This window comes from Lissotriton vulgaris, chromosome 1_2 (assembly GCF_964263255.1).
Source record: "Lissotriton vulgaris chromosome 1_2, aLisVul1.2, whole genome shotgun sequence".
Taxonomy (NCBI): Eukaryota; Metazoa; Chordata; class Amphibia; order Caudata; family Salamandridae; genus Lissotriton; species Lissotriton vulgaris.
In genome coordinates, this window is record NC_141686.1 from 89,958,825 (window position 1) to 89,975,896 (window position 17,072).

A 17,072-nucleotide genomic window follows, 5' to 3' on the forward strand; every position below is an offset into this window, starting at 1 on the left:
ACTCCCCAGTGCTCGTCAGGACCGACAACACCAAGACGATTAACTACTTGAACAAACAGGGGACGCGTTCGCTCACACTATCTTGCGAATCGCAGAAGAGCTGGAATTGGCTTGTTCTCCACAACATCTCATTAAAAGCGGAGTACGTCCCAGGCAAGGACAATGTCATAGCAGACCCACTGAGCAGGCAGAGATCTCTATCCCACGAATGGGAACTCGAAATGGAAATGGTAGCCTACATCTTTTCGGTGTGGGGAACACCGCAGATCGACCTGTTTGCGACCAGGGAGAACACCAAATGCCAAAATTACGCAAGTTGGCATCCCCAGTCAAGGTCCCTCGGAAATTCATTTTCCATTGCATGGCGCAACATATTTGTGTACGCATTTCCGCCATTCCCAATGATCCCCAGGGTCCTCAGGAAGATGAAGGCGGAGCCTTGCACTCTGATTCTGATTGCCCCATTCTGGCTAAGACAGCACTGGTTCACGGACCTTCATCGCCTCTCGCTGCAACCGCCAATCCGCCTGCTTCAACATCCATCTCTGCTCACGATGAGCAACAAGCAGGTATAAAACAGGAGCTGAAATCTCTCAGGTTATCGGCTTGGCTCCTGAGTACCGAGAGTTCAGTAAACTGAGCATTCCACAGGAGTGTAAAGACGTCCTAGCCAAGGCAAGAGCGGACAGTACTATCAAGACCTATTCCCTGAAGTGGAAACGTTTTTGTATATGGTGTGCGGAGTACGGTCTATGCACCTCTCCGGAACAGATATTACCCTATTTGCTACATCTGGCAGTCGGGCTTGGCCCATGCATCCATTAGAGTACATCTGGCTGCAATTTCAAGATTTAATAGAACATTGAAAGGACCCTCCCTCTGGTCCAATAGACTGATAAAACAGTTCCTCAAGGGACTTTACAGATCCTTTCCTCAGCCACGAACAATTCCTCCAACATGGCATCTCAATGTGGTTCTTAACCAATTGATGAAACACCCTTTTGAACCCATCCATAGGGCGGATATCAAATATCTTTCATGGAAGACAGCCCTTCTACTTGCACTTACATCAGCAAGGAGGGTCAGTGAATTGCAGGCTCTTTCCATACAAGACCCTTTCATGCAGTTTAAGGGTGACCGAGTGGTTCTCCGAACTAATCCTCGGTTAATTCCTAAAGTCCCGTCAGACTTCCACTTAAATGAGCCAGTAATCCTCAAATCTTTTTTCCCAAATCCCAGCACTGCAGCCGAAAGATCTATGCACTCGTTGGACCTTAGGAGGTGTCTGAAGTTTTATATCGACAGAACTAACAATTTCAGGAAGTCCACTCAGCTATTCATAGCCTTCAGTAGACCACGGAAGGGTATGCCACTTTCAAAACAAAGTATTTCAAGGTGGATATCCTCGGCAATTGCCTTTTGTCATGACAGAGCTGGACGGCCATTGCCAGCAAAAGTCAGAGCTCACTCTACAAGAGCCGTGTCCACTTCTGCGACACTGTTTGCTGGGGTGCCAGTTCTGGATATCTGCAGAGCGGCAACTTGGAAGTCGCCGCATACCTTCACCAGGCACTACTGAACAAGTTACTTACCTTCGGTAACGCTTTTTCTGGTAGATACAATATCTGCCTGTGGATTCCTCACCTTGTGAATATCCCCCTTGCGTCAGCAACATTCGGAAATTCTTTTTGTAGCTTCGCGCCGACGTGGACGCGGACGTCACAGAGACACGGCTCCGCTCGCGACTCCGCTGACGTCACCGACGCCTACAATAGGCCCACGCCGGCGTGATGACATCAGTTCCGCCCTTTTTTCCGTGCCTTCGAGGCACACGGACGGACCGATGACAGTAGTTATGTACACAATATACACAGTATAGAAAACAAGGTAACACACACAGTGTGAAGTAAATGCAATAAAACATTTTACAATAAAACAACCCATCAGAGATACTCTGGCAAAGAAGAGTGGACAACGGGGAGGCGGGTGGGTCAGTGAGGAATCCACAGGCAGATATTGTATCTACCAGAAAAAGCGTTACCGAAGGTAAGTAACTTGTTCTTCTGATAGATACATCTGCCGTGTGGATTCCTCACCTTGTGAATAGAGTCCCACAGCAGTCCCCACTCCAGGAGGAGGGTGTCCACTCTTCTTAGACCAGGAAATCCTGAAGAACAGAGCGCGCAAAATGACCATCCCTCCTCACTTCGGTATCCAAGCAGTAGTGCTTCGCGAAAGTGTGGAGGGAAGACCAAGTTGCGGCTCTACAAATATCTTCCACAGGCACACCTCTAGCCAATGCAGAGGTCGAAGACTTAGCTCTAGTTGAATGAGCTCTTATACCCTCTGGAGGTTCCTTACCGGCCAAAGAGTAGCAGATCTTAATGCAGAGGACGATCCACCTCGACAAAGTCCTCTTATGGACCGCTCTTCCCCTCTTGCAGCCAGCAAAGCCAATAAAGAGCTGGTTGTCCATGCGACAGTCTCTAGTTCTGTCCAAATAAAAAGACACCGCCCTCTTGGGGTCCAGACGGTGCAACCTCTCCTCCTCCTTGGAAGGGTGCGGGGGAGGATAAAAGGAAGGGAGGGTAATGGATTGACCAAGGTGGAAAGAAGACACCACCTTCGGCAGAAAAGCAGCCCTGGTCCTTAGAACCATTCGATCAGCATGAATGGACAGGAATGGGGGCTTGGAACTAAGAGCTTGAAGCTCACTTACCCTCCTTGCCGAAGTTATCGCAACGAGGAAAACAGTTTTGAAAGTTAGGAGCCTCATGGTACATTTATGAAGAGGCTCAAAAGGAGCACCCATCAAAAATGTCAGAACTAGATTCAAATCCCACTGAGGCACAATAAAAGGGACAGGAGGGAACCTATTAACGAGGCCCTTCAAAAACCTCAAAACTATAGGAGACTTAAACAAAGAAGGCTGGTCAGGCAAACAAATGAACGCCGACAGCGCTGACAGATAACCCTTCACTGTGGCAACAGCAAGCCCCTGCTGTGCCAGAGAAAGGGCAAACTGGAGAACATCAGATAAATGGGCCCTCAAAGGGTCTATGGACTTCTCCCTGCACCAAATAACAAACTTAGACCACCTATAAGAATAGATGGACTTAGTGGAGTCCCGCCTGGCTGACAAAATGACATCCACCACATCGTGAGGGAGAGAAAAAGAAATCAGGTTGCCCCGTTCAATCTCCAGGCATGAAGGTGTAAGGTCTGGAGGTGGGGGTGTAGAACCTGCCCCTCCCACTGAGAGAGGAGATCTGCCCTGTGAGGGAGACGGAGCGGCGGGTGAGAGGAGAGGTGGAGAAGGTCTGAGTACCACACCCTTCTTGGCCAATCCGGGGCGATCAATATAACTTGGGCCCGGTCTTGGCGAACTTTCCTCAGAACCCGAGGAATCAAGGGTATGGGAGGAAACGCGTAAAGGAGTTGCGAGCTCCAACTCAACTGAAACGCATCCCCCAAGGCTCCCTGCATCGGAAACTGGAGGCTGCAGAATGACAGGCAGTGAGCATTCTCGTGAGTGGCAAACAGGTCCACCCGAGGAGTCCCCCACATCCGAAAGATGTCGTGAACTACCTCTGGATGGAGCCTCCACTCGTGATCGGCAGAGAACTGCCGACTGAGACTGTCTGCACGAATGTCTGAACTCCGGCCAGATGATTTGCCATCAGACAAACCTGATGGTCCTGAACCCAGGACCAGAGACGCAGAGCCTCTCTGCAGAGACACTGCGACCCCACTCCTCCCTGTTTGTTGATGTACCACATCGCGGTCGTGTTGTCCGTTAGGACTTGGACCGACTGACCGCGAAGGGAAGGGAGGAAGGCCTTGAGCGCCAGACGAATTGCCCGCAATTCCAGAAGGTTGATGTGAAGCAACCTTTCCTCTGGAGACCAAAGACCCTTGACCTCCAGGTCCCCCAGATGAGCACCCCACCCGAGGGTGGACGCGTCCGATACTACTGTGGCAACCGAAGGAGGAATCTGAAAAGGCTTTCCTTGAGACAGATTGCCTTCCACACTCCACCAAGACAGATCCGCTGCAGTTTCTCTGGAGATCTTCACTGACTCCCTGAGATCTCCGCTGTGCTGATACCACTGCCTGCGGAGGCACCACTGGAGCGCCCTCATGTGCCAGCGTGCATGGTTGACCAACAGGATGCATGAAGCCATCAGACCGAGCAGACGAAGGACCTTCAGGACTGGAACAACCGCTCCAGGGAAAAACAAAGGAATCATCTCCTGAATGTCGCGAATCCTTTGAGGGGGAGGGAATGCGCGACACACAGTAGTGTCCAGTACCGCACCTATGAACAGGTTGCGCTGCGAGGGCACCAGGTGAGATTTGGGTACGTTTATCGAAAAACCCAACCTGTGCAACAACTGAGTTGTCACTTGCAGATGATGGAGCACCTTCTCCGACGACTCCGCTTTGATCAGCCAGTCGTCTAGATACGGAAACACATGTATCCCCGATCTTCTGAGATGAGCTACCACCACCGCCATCACCTTGGTGAAGACTCGAGGAGCAGTAGTAAGACCAAACGGAAGAACCACAAACTGGTAGTGTTGTGACCCCACCGTAAAACGGAGATACTTTCTGTGCGACTTCAGGATGGGAACATGAAAATACGCATCCTGCAAGTCGATTGACACCATCCAGTATTCTTCCAGCAGCGCTTGAAGAACCTGCGCAAGAGTGAGCATCTTGAACTTTTCCTGTTTCAGGTAAAGGTTCAAGATCCTGAGATCCAGGATAGGTCGAAGCCTGCCATCTTTCTTGGGGATCAGGAAATACCGGGAGTAGCACCCCTGACCCCTCTCCTGCTCTGGAACCACCTCTATTGCACCTTTTTTGAAAAGAGCCAGGACTTCTTCCTGCAGGCGAAGCAGGTGGTCCTCCGAACAAAAACCTGGCAAGGAGGGTAATTGGGAGGGAATTCCCGGAAAGGAAGTGCATACCCATTCCCTACAAGATTGAGAACCCAAAGATCCGATGTAATTAATTCCCAATCTTGTAGGAAATGAGTAAGCCGACCCCCCACTGGGTCCGCATGATCCGGAATGGCGGATCTAGGGCTGCTTTGCTGCAATGGCTGTGGGTTGGGAAGGAGAGGAGGAGGAGGAGGAGGATTGACGACCTCTAGGGCGGGTTCTTTGTCTGCCCCTGTACGACTTGTACAGTGTATTTTGTTGCTGCTGAGGCTGTTGCTGGGAAGGTCTGTAGGAACGAAAGGATCTTCCGAACCCCCTGAACCGTTTACCAGTAGTTCCTCTGGACTGAAGACCCAAGGACTTTGCAGTGGCCCTACTGTCCTTAAAACGTTCCAAGGCAGCATCAGCCTTCTTGCCAAACAATCCTGAGCCATCAAAAGGTAAGTCCAACAACGCAGACTGGACGTCCGCAGAGAACTCTGAAGACTTAAGCCAGGCGGCCCTCCTGGTGGCCACAGACGATCCCATGACCCTTGCCACCGAATCAGCAGTGTCCAGGCCACTCTGGATCACCTGTCTCGCAGCCGCCTGAGTGTCTGAAATCACCTCCTGAAAATCCTTCCGGTCATCTTCAGGGATTTTCGGAACAAGCTGCTTGACAGAATCCATCAAGGCATGGATATATCTACCCATCAGGCACGTTGCATTGGTTGATTTTAATGCCATACTGGCTGATGAGAAGACCTTCCTGGCACCCTGATCTTGCTTCCTGGATTCCTTGTCCCCAGGAACCTGTGGGAAAGCTCCAGCAGACTTCTTAGCGCAAGCAGCCTGCACCACCAAACTCTCAGGCAAGGGATGAATAGATAAAAATGCCGGGTCCTCAGGTGCCACTCTGTACCTCCTTGCAACTGATCTCGAAACTGCAGGAGCAGACAAAGGCTTCTTCCATACCTCATAGATGGGCTCAGTCAAGGCCTCGTTGAAGGGCAGCACAGGCTCAACCACTGACGAGGGAGAATGAAGAACCTCAGTCAAGATATTAGGCTTATAGTCTGCAGTAGGAAGAGTAATGTTCAAAAGGCTCGCTGCTTTTTTAATAACAGTGTGATAAGGTACCACATCCTTTGATGGCACATTAGAAACCGAAGCCAACTCCCATTCAGGTGACAGCTCAAGCCCACTGGCCTCACACAAATCCTCAAAAGGATCCTCAGAATCCCGTAACTCTCCTTCTTCAGTATCCGAATACTGATACCTATCTTCTTCCAGGAGTCTCTGAGCCCTTCTCCGAGACCTTTCCTTCACAATCGAAGCCAACGGGTTTGGAATCGACTCCGACGGCGCCGGAGTCGAACCCGACGTCAGACGAGGCTTCTCAGCTCGAGGTCGGACAGAGTCTTGCCTCAGAGTCGTGGGCATCGGAGTCGACGTGACCGGCGTCGACGGAGTCGGAGTCGAGCGCTTCGGCGTCGACGACACCAGAGGTGCCGGTAAATGCCAATGCGGTGGTATAGCCGGCATAAAAGGCATGAAGGGCGCAGGGGCATAAGCTTGGGGAACACTCAAGTTGAAAGCCATATGACCCGTGGGACCAACAGGTGCACCAGAGGGGAACATTGCCCTAGAATAGACACCAAACATGGCGTTCAGGAACTGAGATGGATCCTGACCTGGAGCTGGAAACTCAGGATAAGAATCTCTGGGGCGTTCCTGAGGAGGCGGAGTCGAGACGACGTCGACCTCTTCCACGAGTCCTGGAACCGGGGTCGACGAACCCGCAGGCACCGGATCTACGACTTCACCAGCCCCCTGCTCCTCACCTTCATCCTCCTGACCAGAAGGATTGGATTGAACTGGAGAATGGACCTGCTCCTGTGACTCGGGCGAACCTGGTTGTGAAGCCTCACCCACAGAGACATGCTCCGACTCCGAATCCACCAACTCCTTACTCAGGAGCTTAACCTGGGACTTCGGTCTCGAACCAGAGTCTTTTCCGGAGCGATGACGTGACTCGTGGCTCCTCTTCTTGTGCTTCTTCCTCGAAGACTTCGAAGCGTGAGCTGAAGACGACTCCGAGCATGACCTCGATCGAGACCGAGACCTCGACCGACGAGCTCGAGACTTCGAAGATTTCTTTTCCTTCTTACTCTTAAGTTTAGCCACAAGGAGTTTCGCCTCTCTCTCTCTCAGCGCCTTCGAAGTCATCTTCTTGCAGCAAGCACAGTCCTCGACATCATGGTCGGAGCTTAAGCACCAGACACAGCAGTCACGTGGATCGGTGATGGACATAGTCTTGCCACATTCGCCGCAAGCCTTGAAACCAGTCTTCTTCGACGACATCTCGAAGAATATGATGTTATACAGAATAACAGGAAAATAGTTACAAAGTTACTGAAAAGCTACAGCACGATCCCTGAAAACCGTTAGCGTCGACGACGCGGAAAAAAGGGAACTGATGTCATCACGCCGGCGTGGGCCTATTGTAGGCGTCGGTGACGTCAGCGGAGTCGCGAGCGGAGCCGTGTCTCTGTGACGTCCGCGTCCACGTCGGCGCGAAGCTACAAAAAGAATTTCCGAATGTTGCTGACGCAAGGGGGATATTCACAAGGTGAGGAATCCACACGGCAGATGTATCTATCAGAAGCCTGGATACAGAGCTGATGAAGGATGAGGCTGTGGGACAAGCAGTATTACGCCATCTGTTTCAATAAGGTGAGCCTTCCTCTATCACTCCATCCTTTGCTGGTATGCACATTCTATTATACTGTTTCTGGTTAATGGGTATCGATTATCCATAATTGCATGATATGTATTATTGGATGACTTGTATATGTTATTCCACCAGAAATGTGCACAATGTATTGCTTGCTACTCTGATTCAGGCATGTGAATCTATGAAAGACACCCCTAATACTGGACAGGAAATGCGTTACTTACCTGTAACTGCAGTTATCCAGTATTGGTGTCTTTCATAGATTCACATGCAACCCTCCCGCCTCCCCTGGAAGGACTCACCTATCTCTCCATCAGTGCTACGTCTACCTAGCTTGGTGCGTACGAAAATCTGAGAGACTGAGGCTCTTGACAGGAGGTTCTAGAGGGAGGTTTGATCTGATTGGCTCTCTTCTAGAGTTTGGTCCTTTTTACAAAAGGACATAGATAGGCTACTAAGGTGGGACCCTTAGGCCTACTTCTTTATATGTATGTCTATGGGACATTACTTTTCTATGTACCGGAGACTCCCGTTTCGTTCGAGTTGTGTTACAAGGACTCCCCTTTAACCATATTTGTGTAACTGTGACTCTTTCGCGGTACTAGTTATAAAATAGACACCTTACCTAATTGTGTAACAGACTTTTCTTTGCCTTGTCTGATTTCAGTAACAGACATATCTTCTTATTAATTATTGTTTAATGCATTCCCGTACTAAGCTCTACCTCTGTAATAGAACATTCTCCTAAATGCTATATCAGTTACCAAGTTCACCACCTTTAAATCTCCCTGGTATACTACCGAATTAAGAGACCTCAAAAAGGCCTGTAAAAAGGCGGAACGTATCTGGAGGAGTGACTGGGCCCTTAACAGCAAAACTTCCTACCAGGCGGCTTTGAGACTCTATAAAGCCGCGCGGCAAACGACTAAGGCCTCCTTTTATGAGGAGAAAATGAGACTTTCAGCCAATTCCTCCAGGGAAACGTTCAAAATCGTCACTCAGCTGATTAAAATCCCAGCCCGAACACTTCACAAGATGATACCGTATCAAGATGCGACTTGTTAGCAAAGTTTTTTGATGAAAAAATACAGAAAATTCTTGACAGCCTTCCTCATACTGCCATAACTTCGATCACCGATGCCCCCCTTCCCTCAACTACAGGCCCTCGACTCGAGGCGTTTACTTGTATCACCAGGGAAGATTTCTGCACTACTCTCTCCAACATTAAAAGCGGCTCTCCCTCTGACCCAGCTCCTATGCACATTCTCAAACAAATTGTGAGCACCATTGCCCCTCTTGCCACTGATCTATTGAATACCTCATTCACTACAGGCATCGTTCCCCCGAGTTGGAAACCGGCAAAAATTAAAACCCTCCTTAAGAAACCAGGATTAGACCCTGCCGATCTGGCAAATTTTCGCCCCATCTCTTTGTTACCCGGATTGGGCAAAATCGCCGAAAAGCTGGTGAACCGGCAGCTCTCTGGATTTTTGGAGAGTAATGGCCTACTGAGCGAATCCCAAACGGGATTTCGCCCCGGACAGGGCACGGACACAGCCCTTATAGTGGTGGCGGAAGAGGCTAGATGCATCTTAGATTCAGGGGGATCAGCGGCTCTGATCCTCCTGGATCTGAGCGCTGCATTCGACACCGTTGACCACGCAACCCTTGTCCACCGTCTCACTAAACTAGGCATTGTGGGGTCAGCCCTTAGATGGATGGAATCTTTCCTGGATAATCGATCCTTTAGGATCTGGGAAAATGGTACTATGTCAAAGCCTACTCCCCTCCAATGTGGGGTTCCTCAGGGATCTTCCCTGAGCCCCCCATTGTTCAATGTGTACATGGCCCCGCTGGAAGATATAGTAGCCCCTTTCGGGATTAAATCCATCAGCTACGCAGACGACACGCAACTTGTCGTCTCTCTGACTCAACAAGGGGGATGTTCAGACAACCTCTCGAAATGCCTTACTGCAATCTTCTCCTGGATGACCGACTCAAAGCTTAAATTGAACGGAGCCAAAACGGAGATCATGCTCCTAGGTCACCATTTTACATCTCTGTCTTCTGAGTACTGGCCGCCCTGTATGGGTGATTTGCCCCCAGCAAGGGAGAAAATCAAAAGCCTTGGGGTCTGGTTTGAACCCCAACTAACATTCAGGACCCATGCACAGAAAGTCGCAGGCAGTTGCTTTGGTCTGTTGCGCTCAGTATGGAAAGTGCTCCCCCTCCTGCCTTTTCAATCAAGGAAGCTACTAATCCAAGGTCTAATACTATCTAGACTGGATTATGGCAATGCTCTCCTTTTGGCTGCACCTAAAGCCACAATTAACACCCTGCAGCGGGTACAGAACGCCGCAGCTAGACTGCTTATGGGGGCACCTAGAAGGGCCTCAGCCAAACCATTACTGAGAACCCTGCACTGGTTCCCCATCCAGGAACGAATTGCTTTTAAATCGTTGTGCATTACTCACAAAACATTGCAAGGTAAAGGCCCTCCTGCCTTAAGAAAGCTGATCTGTCCCTACAAATCACTGCGGACCCTTCGGTCTGACGGGGAAAACCTGGTCTCCATTCCTAGAGTGAGAAAAGCCCGTACCGGAGGTCGCCGGTTCTCTTTGAACGCGGCAAGACACTGGAACGCTCTCCCCAGGGAAATCCGGATGGAACCCTCCTACCTTAAATTCAGAAAATCCCTTAAAACATTCCTTTTTCCTAAGGTTGTATAATTTCTTGCTTTTTTCTTTTCTTTCTTCTCAGGGTCCTCTGTTATTAGTTAAGTTAGCGCTGGGACGCTTTAGGGCAGCCATGCGCTTTATAAATCCAATTTCATTTCATTCATTCATTTCACCTACTCCTAACTTTTGAGTAGACTTACAGCTTTCTACTTAGCAACATTTCTGCGAGATAGCGCCTCATTCTTAATTCTAGTTCATAACTTAACCACATCCTTAGTCCCATTTCTGTCTTCTTCCTCAATCCAAGTAGTAGCTTTTGTTCGGTTATAAGGCTTCCATTATATTCTTAGTTTTGTACTCAATTCTCCCTGCCTTCTTCAAACCATTGGTTCTCAAACGCTGTTGAGTCCCCATTCCTTAGCATATGCCCAGGATATCTGGCCAGAAAATATTAAAAAAGAAGCTCGTAAAATGAAAATCCCGAAAAAGAAAAGGTGAAATATTTAACGTTTTTATGTTGAAAACATAGAAGGTCTTTTTTAAACCATATTTGTATGTGGTAAGTTTAGAATTAGGTATAGACTCATGGGTAAGATTAAGGCATATCTTAAGCATTAGGCTTAGCTTTAGGGTTGAAAGTTTGTCATATTGTTTGCATTAGGTTTAGACTCAAGGTTAAGGAACATAAATTTGCCATCTAGGTGCCTGCTGCTACACAGTGGCAAGTTACCCCTAAACGCGTCAAACATGGCCTGATTACTAATGGAGAGCACATCAACAGCCACTTCTCCAGCCTTCCAGATTTCCTGATGCCCACACAAGTAGCATTGTTTTGTAGGACATATCTGGGTGATGTAGGTGGCCTAATTGAAAAGGTTAAAGCAGTGAAAAGGGGTTCAAACAAGCTATAGTTTCCTAATAGTTCTCTGACAGATACAAAAGCCAGAGTGGACTAATGCAAAATCATCTGCACCAGTCTACCAGCCAATGAATCAGATTTATTCTATCTGCCTCATGTTGAACCTGCGTCATCTATCCTCATCACTTCAGTACTGTGGATCCTACACATTTACTACTTATAAAACAGCTAACACAGTTCAAACTCTTGTCCATTGCCAATAAGACCCAACACGGCAAGGCTCATGCCACCTAACCAAGATCTTCTAGGAGCCCTGGCTGGCAAGATATATAAGGTCAACCACCCATAGCGTATTTTCCACAAAATCCCCTGAAAAGGAGAAATTTGGAGGGAGAGCTCTATACTTTCATGGTTCCTCCTCTGGAATCCCTCCTTCCTCCCCTTCGGTTGAATAAGATGCCCTGAGATGCAGGAACGGATTTGAAGCTTACCTATTTCAGAAGGACTTTGGCTCAACACTCCCTATTGCAGCAAGGATTTGCTTCCACCTGCAAATCCAATGTCTGCTTGTGCCCAGTTCTGGAACACCCAGAAAGCAAATGTTCCCCGCCCTGGAAGGATTGCACTTATAAATATCAGCCAGTATCCTACACCAGACTATCAACTTGTACTCATCGTTTCGCTGGCGTATTGAATGTTAAGTGTCCAGTGTTTTAGGATCTCTCTATCAAACAGACAACAGGGGAAGATGATCTCACATCTGCACAGGATACAGGCCTGTATCCAGGACAAATTCAACAAGGCATGGCAAAACTAGACATACATCTGATGTGCCACCAGTAGGTAGTGTGATATTCTTCATACAGTCAGAAATGTTTACCACTGCAGTTGTTGGGTATGAAATAGGGACAGGGGGCAGATTGTCTTATTTTTGGGCAGGATAGCAAGATGTATTTTTTGCTTTATTAAGTACATCTGTACTCCATATTTGCTTTTAATATTCCCAAAACACATTGTTTAAATGTGCAACTTGACATATTCAGAGTGAGAAGGTAGCAGGTGCCCCAAGTGAGCCTAATTTTATAAGAGATTGAGGTTTTCTATCTCAGGGGCATCCTAATGCAAATACAACAACCCGGCTACGGATTGGCAGAAGCTGTGTTACTAAATCACTAAAGAGTGCTGTGTTTTTCTTTTGTGTGTTTATACACCTCTTTACTAGGAAACACCCTTTTTCTTCAGCACCTCTTGAAGAATTATTTAATGTACAACCTTGGAAGTCCCGTGTCTTTTGAGAAGTTAGCAGCATCCCAACTCCCCCAGAACTGGAATCCTGCTCACTGAAATATCTCAGATTTCCATGGCCTCAAGTTGTGCTGATTCCACATTCTTTTTCCCTCCACAGATACGGCTAACAAGGTGCTGCTGGCCATGTTCACCGCTGAAATGTTGCTCAAGATGTACAGCCTTGGTCTCCAGGCCTACTTTGTGTCACTCTTTAACCGCTTTGATTGCTTCATTGTGTGTGGCGGTATCCTGGAAACCATCCTTGTGGAGACCAAGATCATGTCCCCCCTAGGGATCTCTGTCCTGCGCTGCGTCCGGCTCCTGAGGATCTTCAAGATCACAAGGTACGGTTAATGGTATCTAACCTCAGTAGATCGAGAAGTACATGTTTAAGATATTTTTTATACAGAACAAAAATTGATAGTTAAAACTAAAGGTTACCTCAGAAGTTTTAAGGGAGTAATGTTCACAGCCCTCTGAAGTAGATACTCAAATCTCCTGCTGATTGGGGTTGGGTAGTGGAATAAAGACTGCCGAAGTGGTTGCTCATAGCTACTAGCTAAGTATAGAGAGAGAAATAACACCGCTCCTAATAACTTGGAAAACTTACCTCTACAGAAGAATGGCTTTGGAGAAGCAGATATTGAACGAGCATTGGCCACTCACAAAACAATATAGATCACAAAAGAAATGCTGCAGATGCCTCTCTGGCTGCTTTGCCAAATTATCTCCAAACCCCATTTTCCATGAATAACAGAGATGAACTGTACTGGTTTCCCTGTACCCCCTTGCTACAGCCTGTACTAAATGCCTGAAGATGTTGGAGCCCTAATGTTTGGCTTCTGCATTAAAATACAGAAAAAAATAAAAATCCCATAACATATAACAAATGCAATTTGTAATAATAGGCATAGTAATAAAATAGCACATTTGCACCTAATCAAAAAGATAAAATGTTAAATTAAATAAAAGGATAAGGCTGGGGAACCGCCTTAATTATTTAATTTAACTTATTTCCTTAGTAATGCTTATAATGGATAATGCATACATAATTGAAGGAAACAAACTGTGTCAAATTTTATATCCTAACTCCATCAGTAATAAACAATAACTTCCCCTTTTAGAAATTAGATCTTATTAAAAATCATAACTGAAAATGCATTCCAGTTCTCAGCCACTGTGTGCGAAGGTTATCTAACTCTATAATTGTAAAAATAATGTAAACATGCATGTTGTCATACATACCTGCAGTCTTTGATCTCAGCTCTTACATTTGAATAGGTGTACTATATAGAAACTTGCAAACACAATACTCATCGATGGAAGGCAGAGTAAATCCACAATATTATAAAGTGTGTTAATTTTCAGACTCTAAATAAAAAGTTCTTGCTATTGGCAATACCTTCCCACTCCTACTCCTACTCTGCGACTTGGTAACCTTTCAATCACGACGATCTAACCTGTTCTTAAATAAAAGATGCCAATAAAGAGGGATGTGAATTTTCCAATGTTTTAATATAATTGTTTTTTATGACTAAAAGAGCCTTTATAGGAGGAATTTCTATTTGACTAAAGCCATGTAAAGCACACGTCCATGGTGGGTTGGGCAGTGAGATATTGATTCAAATGTTCTTATTCCTAATTTCTGGCCACGACAAGTTCATTTTGGGCAGCTCCACAGCATATAATGCAAGTGTCCTCTGATCTGTTGTCAATGAGTACATGACATATTACCCTACATTTCGTATGCCGTTCATAATGAGTGTGGTGATATCCAAGTCGTTCAATACAGTCCTTGTACCTTTACTCTACACCACACCCACTATTTACAGTGGAGAATATAAAACAAAGCCACTCCCATTGATTAACAAATACATTAAAACCATACCATGAGTCATATCCTCACTGTCATCGCCAATCAACGGGTGTTTTTCAGCAGCAGCTGAACTTTTTTCCACTTTTTAACTTTTGGTGGGCATTCCTCTCCTAGGCGCTGTCAAGAGCAGTGACTGTATGCAGTGCCAAACTATCACTTGCACAGATGCTGCCTCAAGCAGAGGTTTTTGATCTCAATACAATTGTATAGTCTGTTAATGGGTGAGTGACTGCGGGAAGGCACTGCAGTTGCTCAACTTGGCTTGGGTACGCTGGCTTAAGTACACTGAACGTTTATTGGGGTTATCCCCCCCAGAAAATACCACATCCACTATATCACCTCCACTATGTCAACAAGTTAAATACATATATGTCAGTACAGATTTACTATTCTTGATCCTACATCTGCTCACCTTGATCTAGTCATAGTTGATATAGTGGATGAAATATTTTTGGGTCGATATTTTGACTGCAATAGAGGGATCTTCCTATCGCTGTTAGATACGCAGGTGAGTTTGTCAGCATTTGTTGGATTGCGTTGTCTATTGCATCATAAACCAGTGGCCTTGGACTGGTTTCTAGCAGAAACTGCTTTTCTTTCAATAGCATCACCTCGTAATATAAATATTATCAGTCTTGGATGCTGAGTGAGGGAAACAAGACTCTCATAACCCTAGCCTGCACATGCGCACACCGCTGCCGGCTCTGTACCAGCGCCAGTGTTATTAAATGTTTATCCTATATTAGAGCGGGACTAATTCCCATTGCAGTGCTACCGTATAAGATTAGCCTGGATTTTCATCTGTGTAAATGGAGCCCCAGGCTCCTTTGGCTTGTTTCGAGAGGAATAGCATACTGTCCCAGTGAAAGTGCAAACATTGCCGGCTTGATGGATGCAAAATCTCTCATCAGTGTTTAATTAACCTTTTGTATCTAGGGTGGAACTGCTTGTATGGCATTCAGGCTACTGTTCTAATATAATGCACACGCTTTAGGAAAGTTCCCAAATGCATCCAGGTAGGCCGACTACTGTGGCTAACATTGTGCTTTAGAAACTGGTCCACTTTCAAGTAATCCCTTAATCGCACCTAAGATCACAAATTTCACAAATTGTTCCACACCAGGTGCAAGTTGCTCCTATAGCGCAAGCCCTCTCTCTACATTCTGGTGACGGTTTACAGTGTGTAAAGCAGACCTACACATTTCAGATACATATAAATAATAGGACAGGAGCACATATATAAATTATAAGATACACCTTGAGATATCTCTGCCGATGGGACCACTGACCAGTGACCCAATGGACTGTTGGAATTCTGTTTTATATCCTGTTTGTTTTATCAGTGTATTAGTCTAACATGTCAAACTAATAAATACTTTAGAAACTATATTCCCCTACTTTTCCTAACATTAAAAACCCACGGCCATTGGTATCATCTTGCCACCTCCTTGACCTAACAACATCATTCCTGTCTAATGATCCCTTTCTAGAGTAAAATCTATATTGGCCCAGCAATCTTTTCATCCATAATTGACCTGGGCTGCATCTTCCTGATTTCCCAAAAGCAGGGTACAGACCCCTAACTCTTCTCCAGTCCACCCCAAAACGTTAACGTCTTTGACAAAAACCAAGATGATGTTAAAGATCACCTGCCCTAAGTACCACATTTGTATCCATATATCAGATCTCCCAACTATAACTAGTAACATTTTTCTTTTTTATTTCTGTCCTGCCAGAAATGAAAACACCAGCACTCAAAAGAGTTTGCCTACAGTTTATTGGAGTGAGTGGTTGTGTGGCTTCATCCCCTCTGGGACACACATCACATGCAAGGTCAACCAATGTGGAGGACAGAGAAATCATCATACCATTCCCCAGACACCACAGAGAGAGCATGTGGATGCCTCTGCTACTCTTATGTCTATTGCGCTTGCAGACTTTTAGTTCTTGACCTTTCTATATCAAATAATTATTTTCTTCCAGGAAAGGTCCAGCTGTGGCTGCAGAATTTAAAACTAGATTGTTCAGAAGCTGGTTGCTGTGGACATAAGCGAGGGCCCAAAGCAATGCACTATGCGGCGGGACCATCTTAAAGCTGGCGTTTCCCTCCTTGTTTGCTGCTGCTTTACTAGGATAATGTTACAGCTGTCTGCCCTGGGACAGGTCTCCATTTTGAGGAGACAGGTTTACCCTGCAGAACGCAACACGGAGGCTGTATCGGCGCCACACGTTCTCTGTGACCAGTGTTGCCTAACACACCGTCACGTATCTGACAGATCATTAGACTGGTGCCATGGTCAGGATATGTGCCTCAAGTCTGCCCGCACTCTTACTCCCTTTGTGTCTTCTCCTTAACTTACCCTCCCTATTGTAGCAGGGATCTCGATCTCTCTCTCTCTCTTGTTTGCTTTATTTTTACTTCTCTTTCTCTTCCTCGATACTTTCTTCTCTCTTTTTTCTTCCTTTCTCTCTTTATCTTGCTGATTGATTTATACAAGTGATACAACTGATTCTCTCTTATTGCTTCTTTATTGCTTTTTCCACGATATTAATTGATATGTCGGTGATATGTATGACATTGAATATATCTGTACTGATGAATGCTTATTTATCTATTTATTTATTGTGTAACTCTCTTTTTGGTTGTATTGCTTATTATGGTAGTTTAATTGTTTATATTTCTTCTCTCAAACTAATAAAGATATTAGAA

The 17,072-nt window shown here is 46.3% G+C and overlaps 1 protein-coding gene across 2 annotated transcripts in view; it reads left to right on the top strand.

Annotated features, from left to right (window-relative positions):
• CACNA1C (calcium voltage-gated channel subunit alpha1 C) overlaps positions 1–17,072 on the top strand; it is a 1,657,037-nt gene that overhangs the window by 981,336 nt on the left and 658,629 nt on the right. For both annotated transcript variants that reach the window (XM_086952879.1, XM_086952878.1), the window contains exon 13: positions 12,605–12,830. In XM_086952879.1, the coding sequence (XP_086809005.1) occupies positions 12,605–12,830 (226 nt within the window). The remainder of the gene's footprint in view (positions 1–12,604; positions 12,831–17,072) is intronic.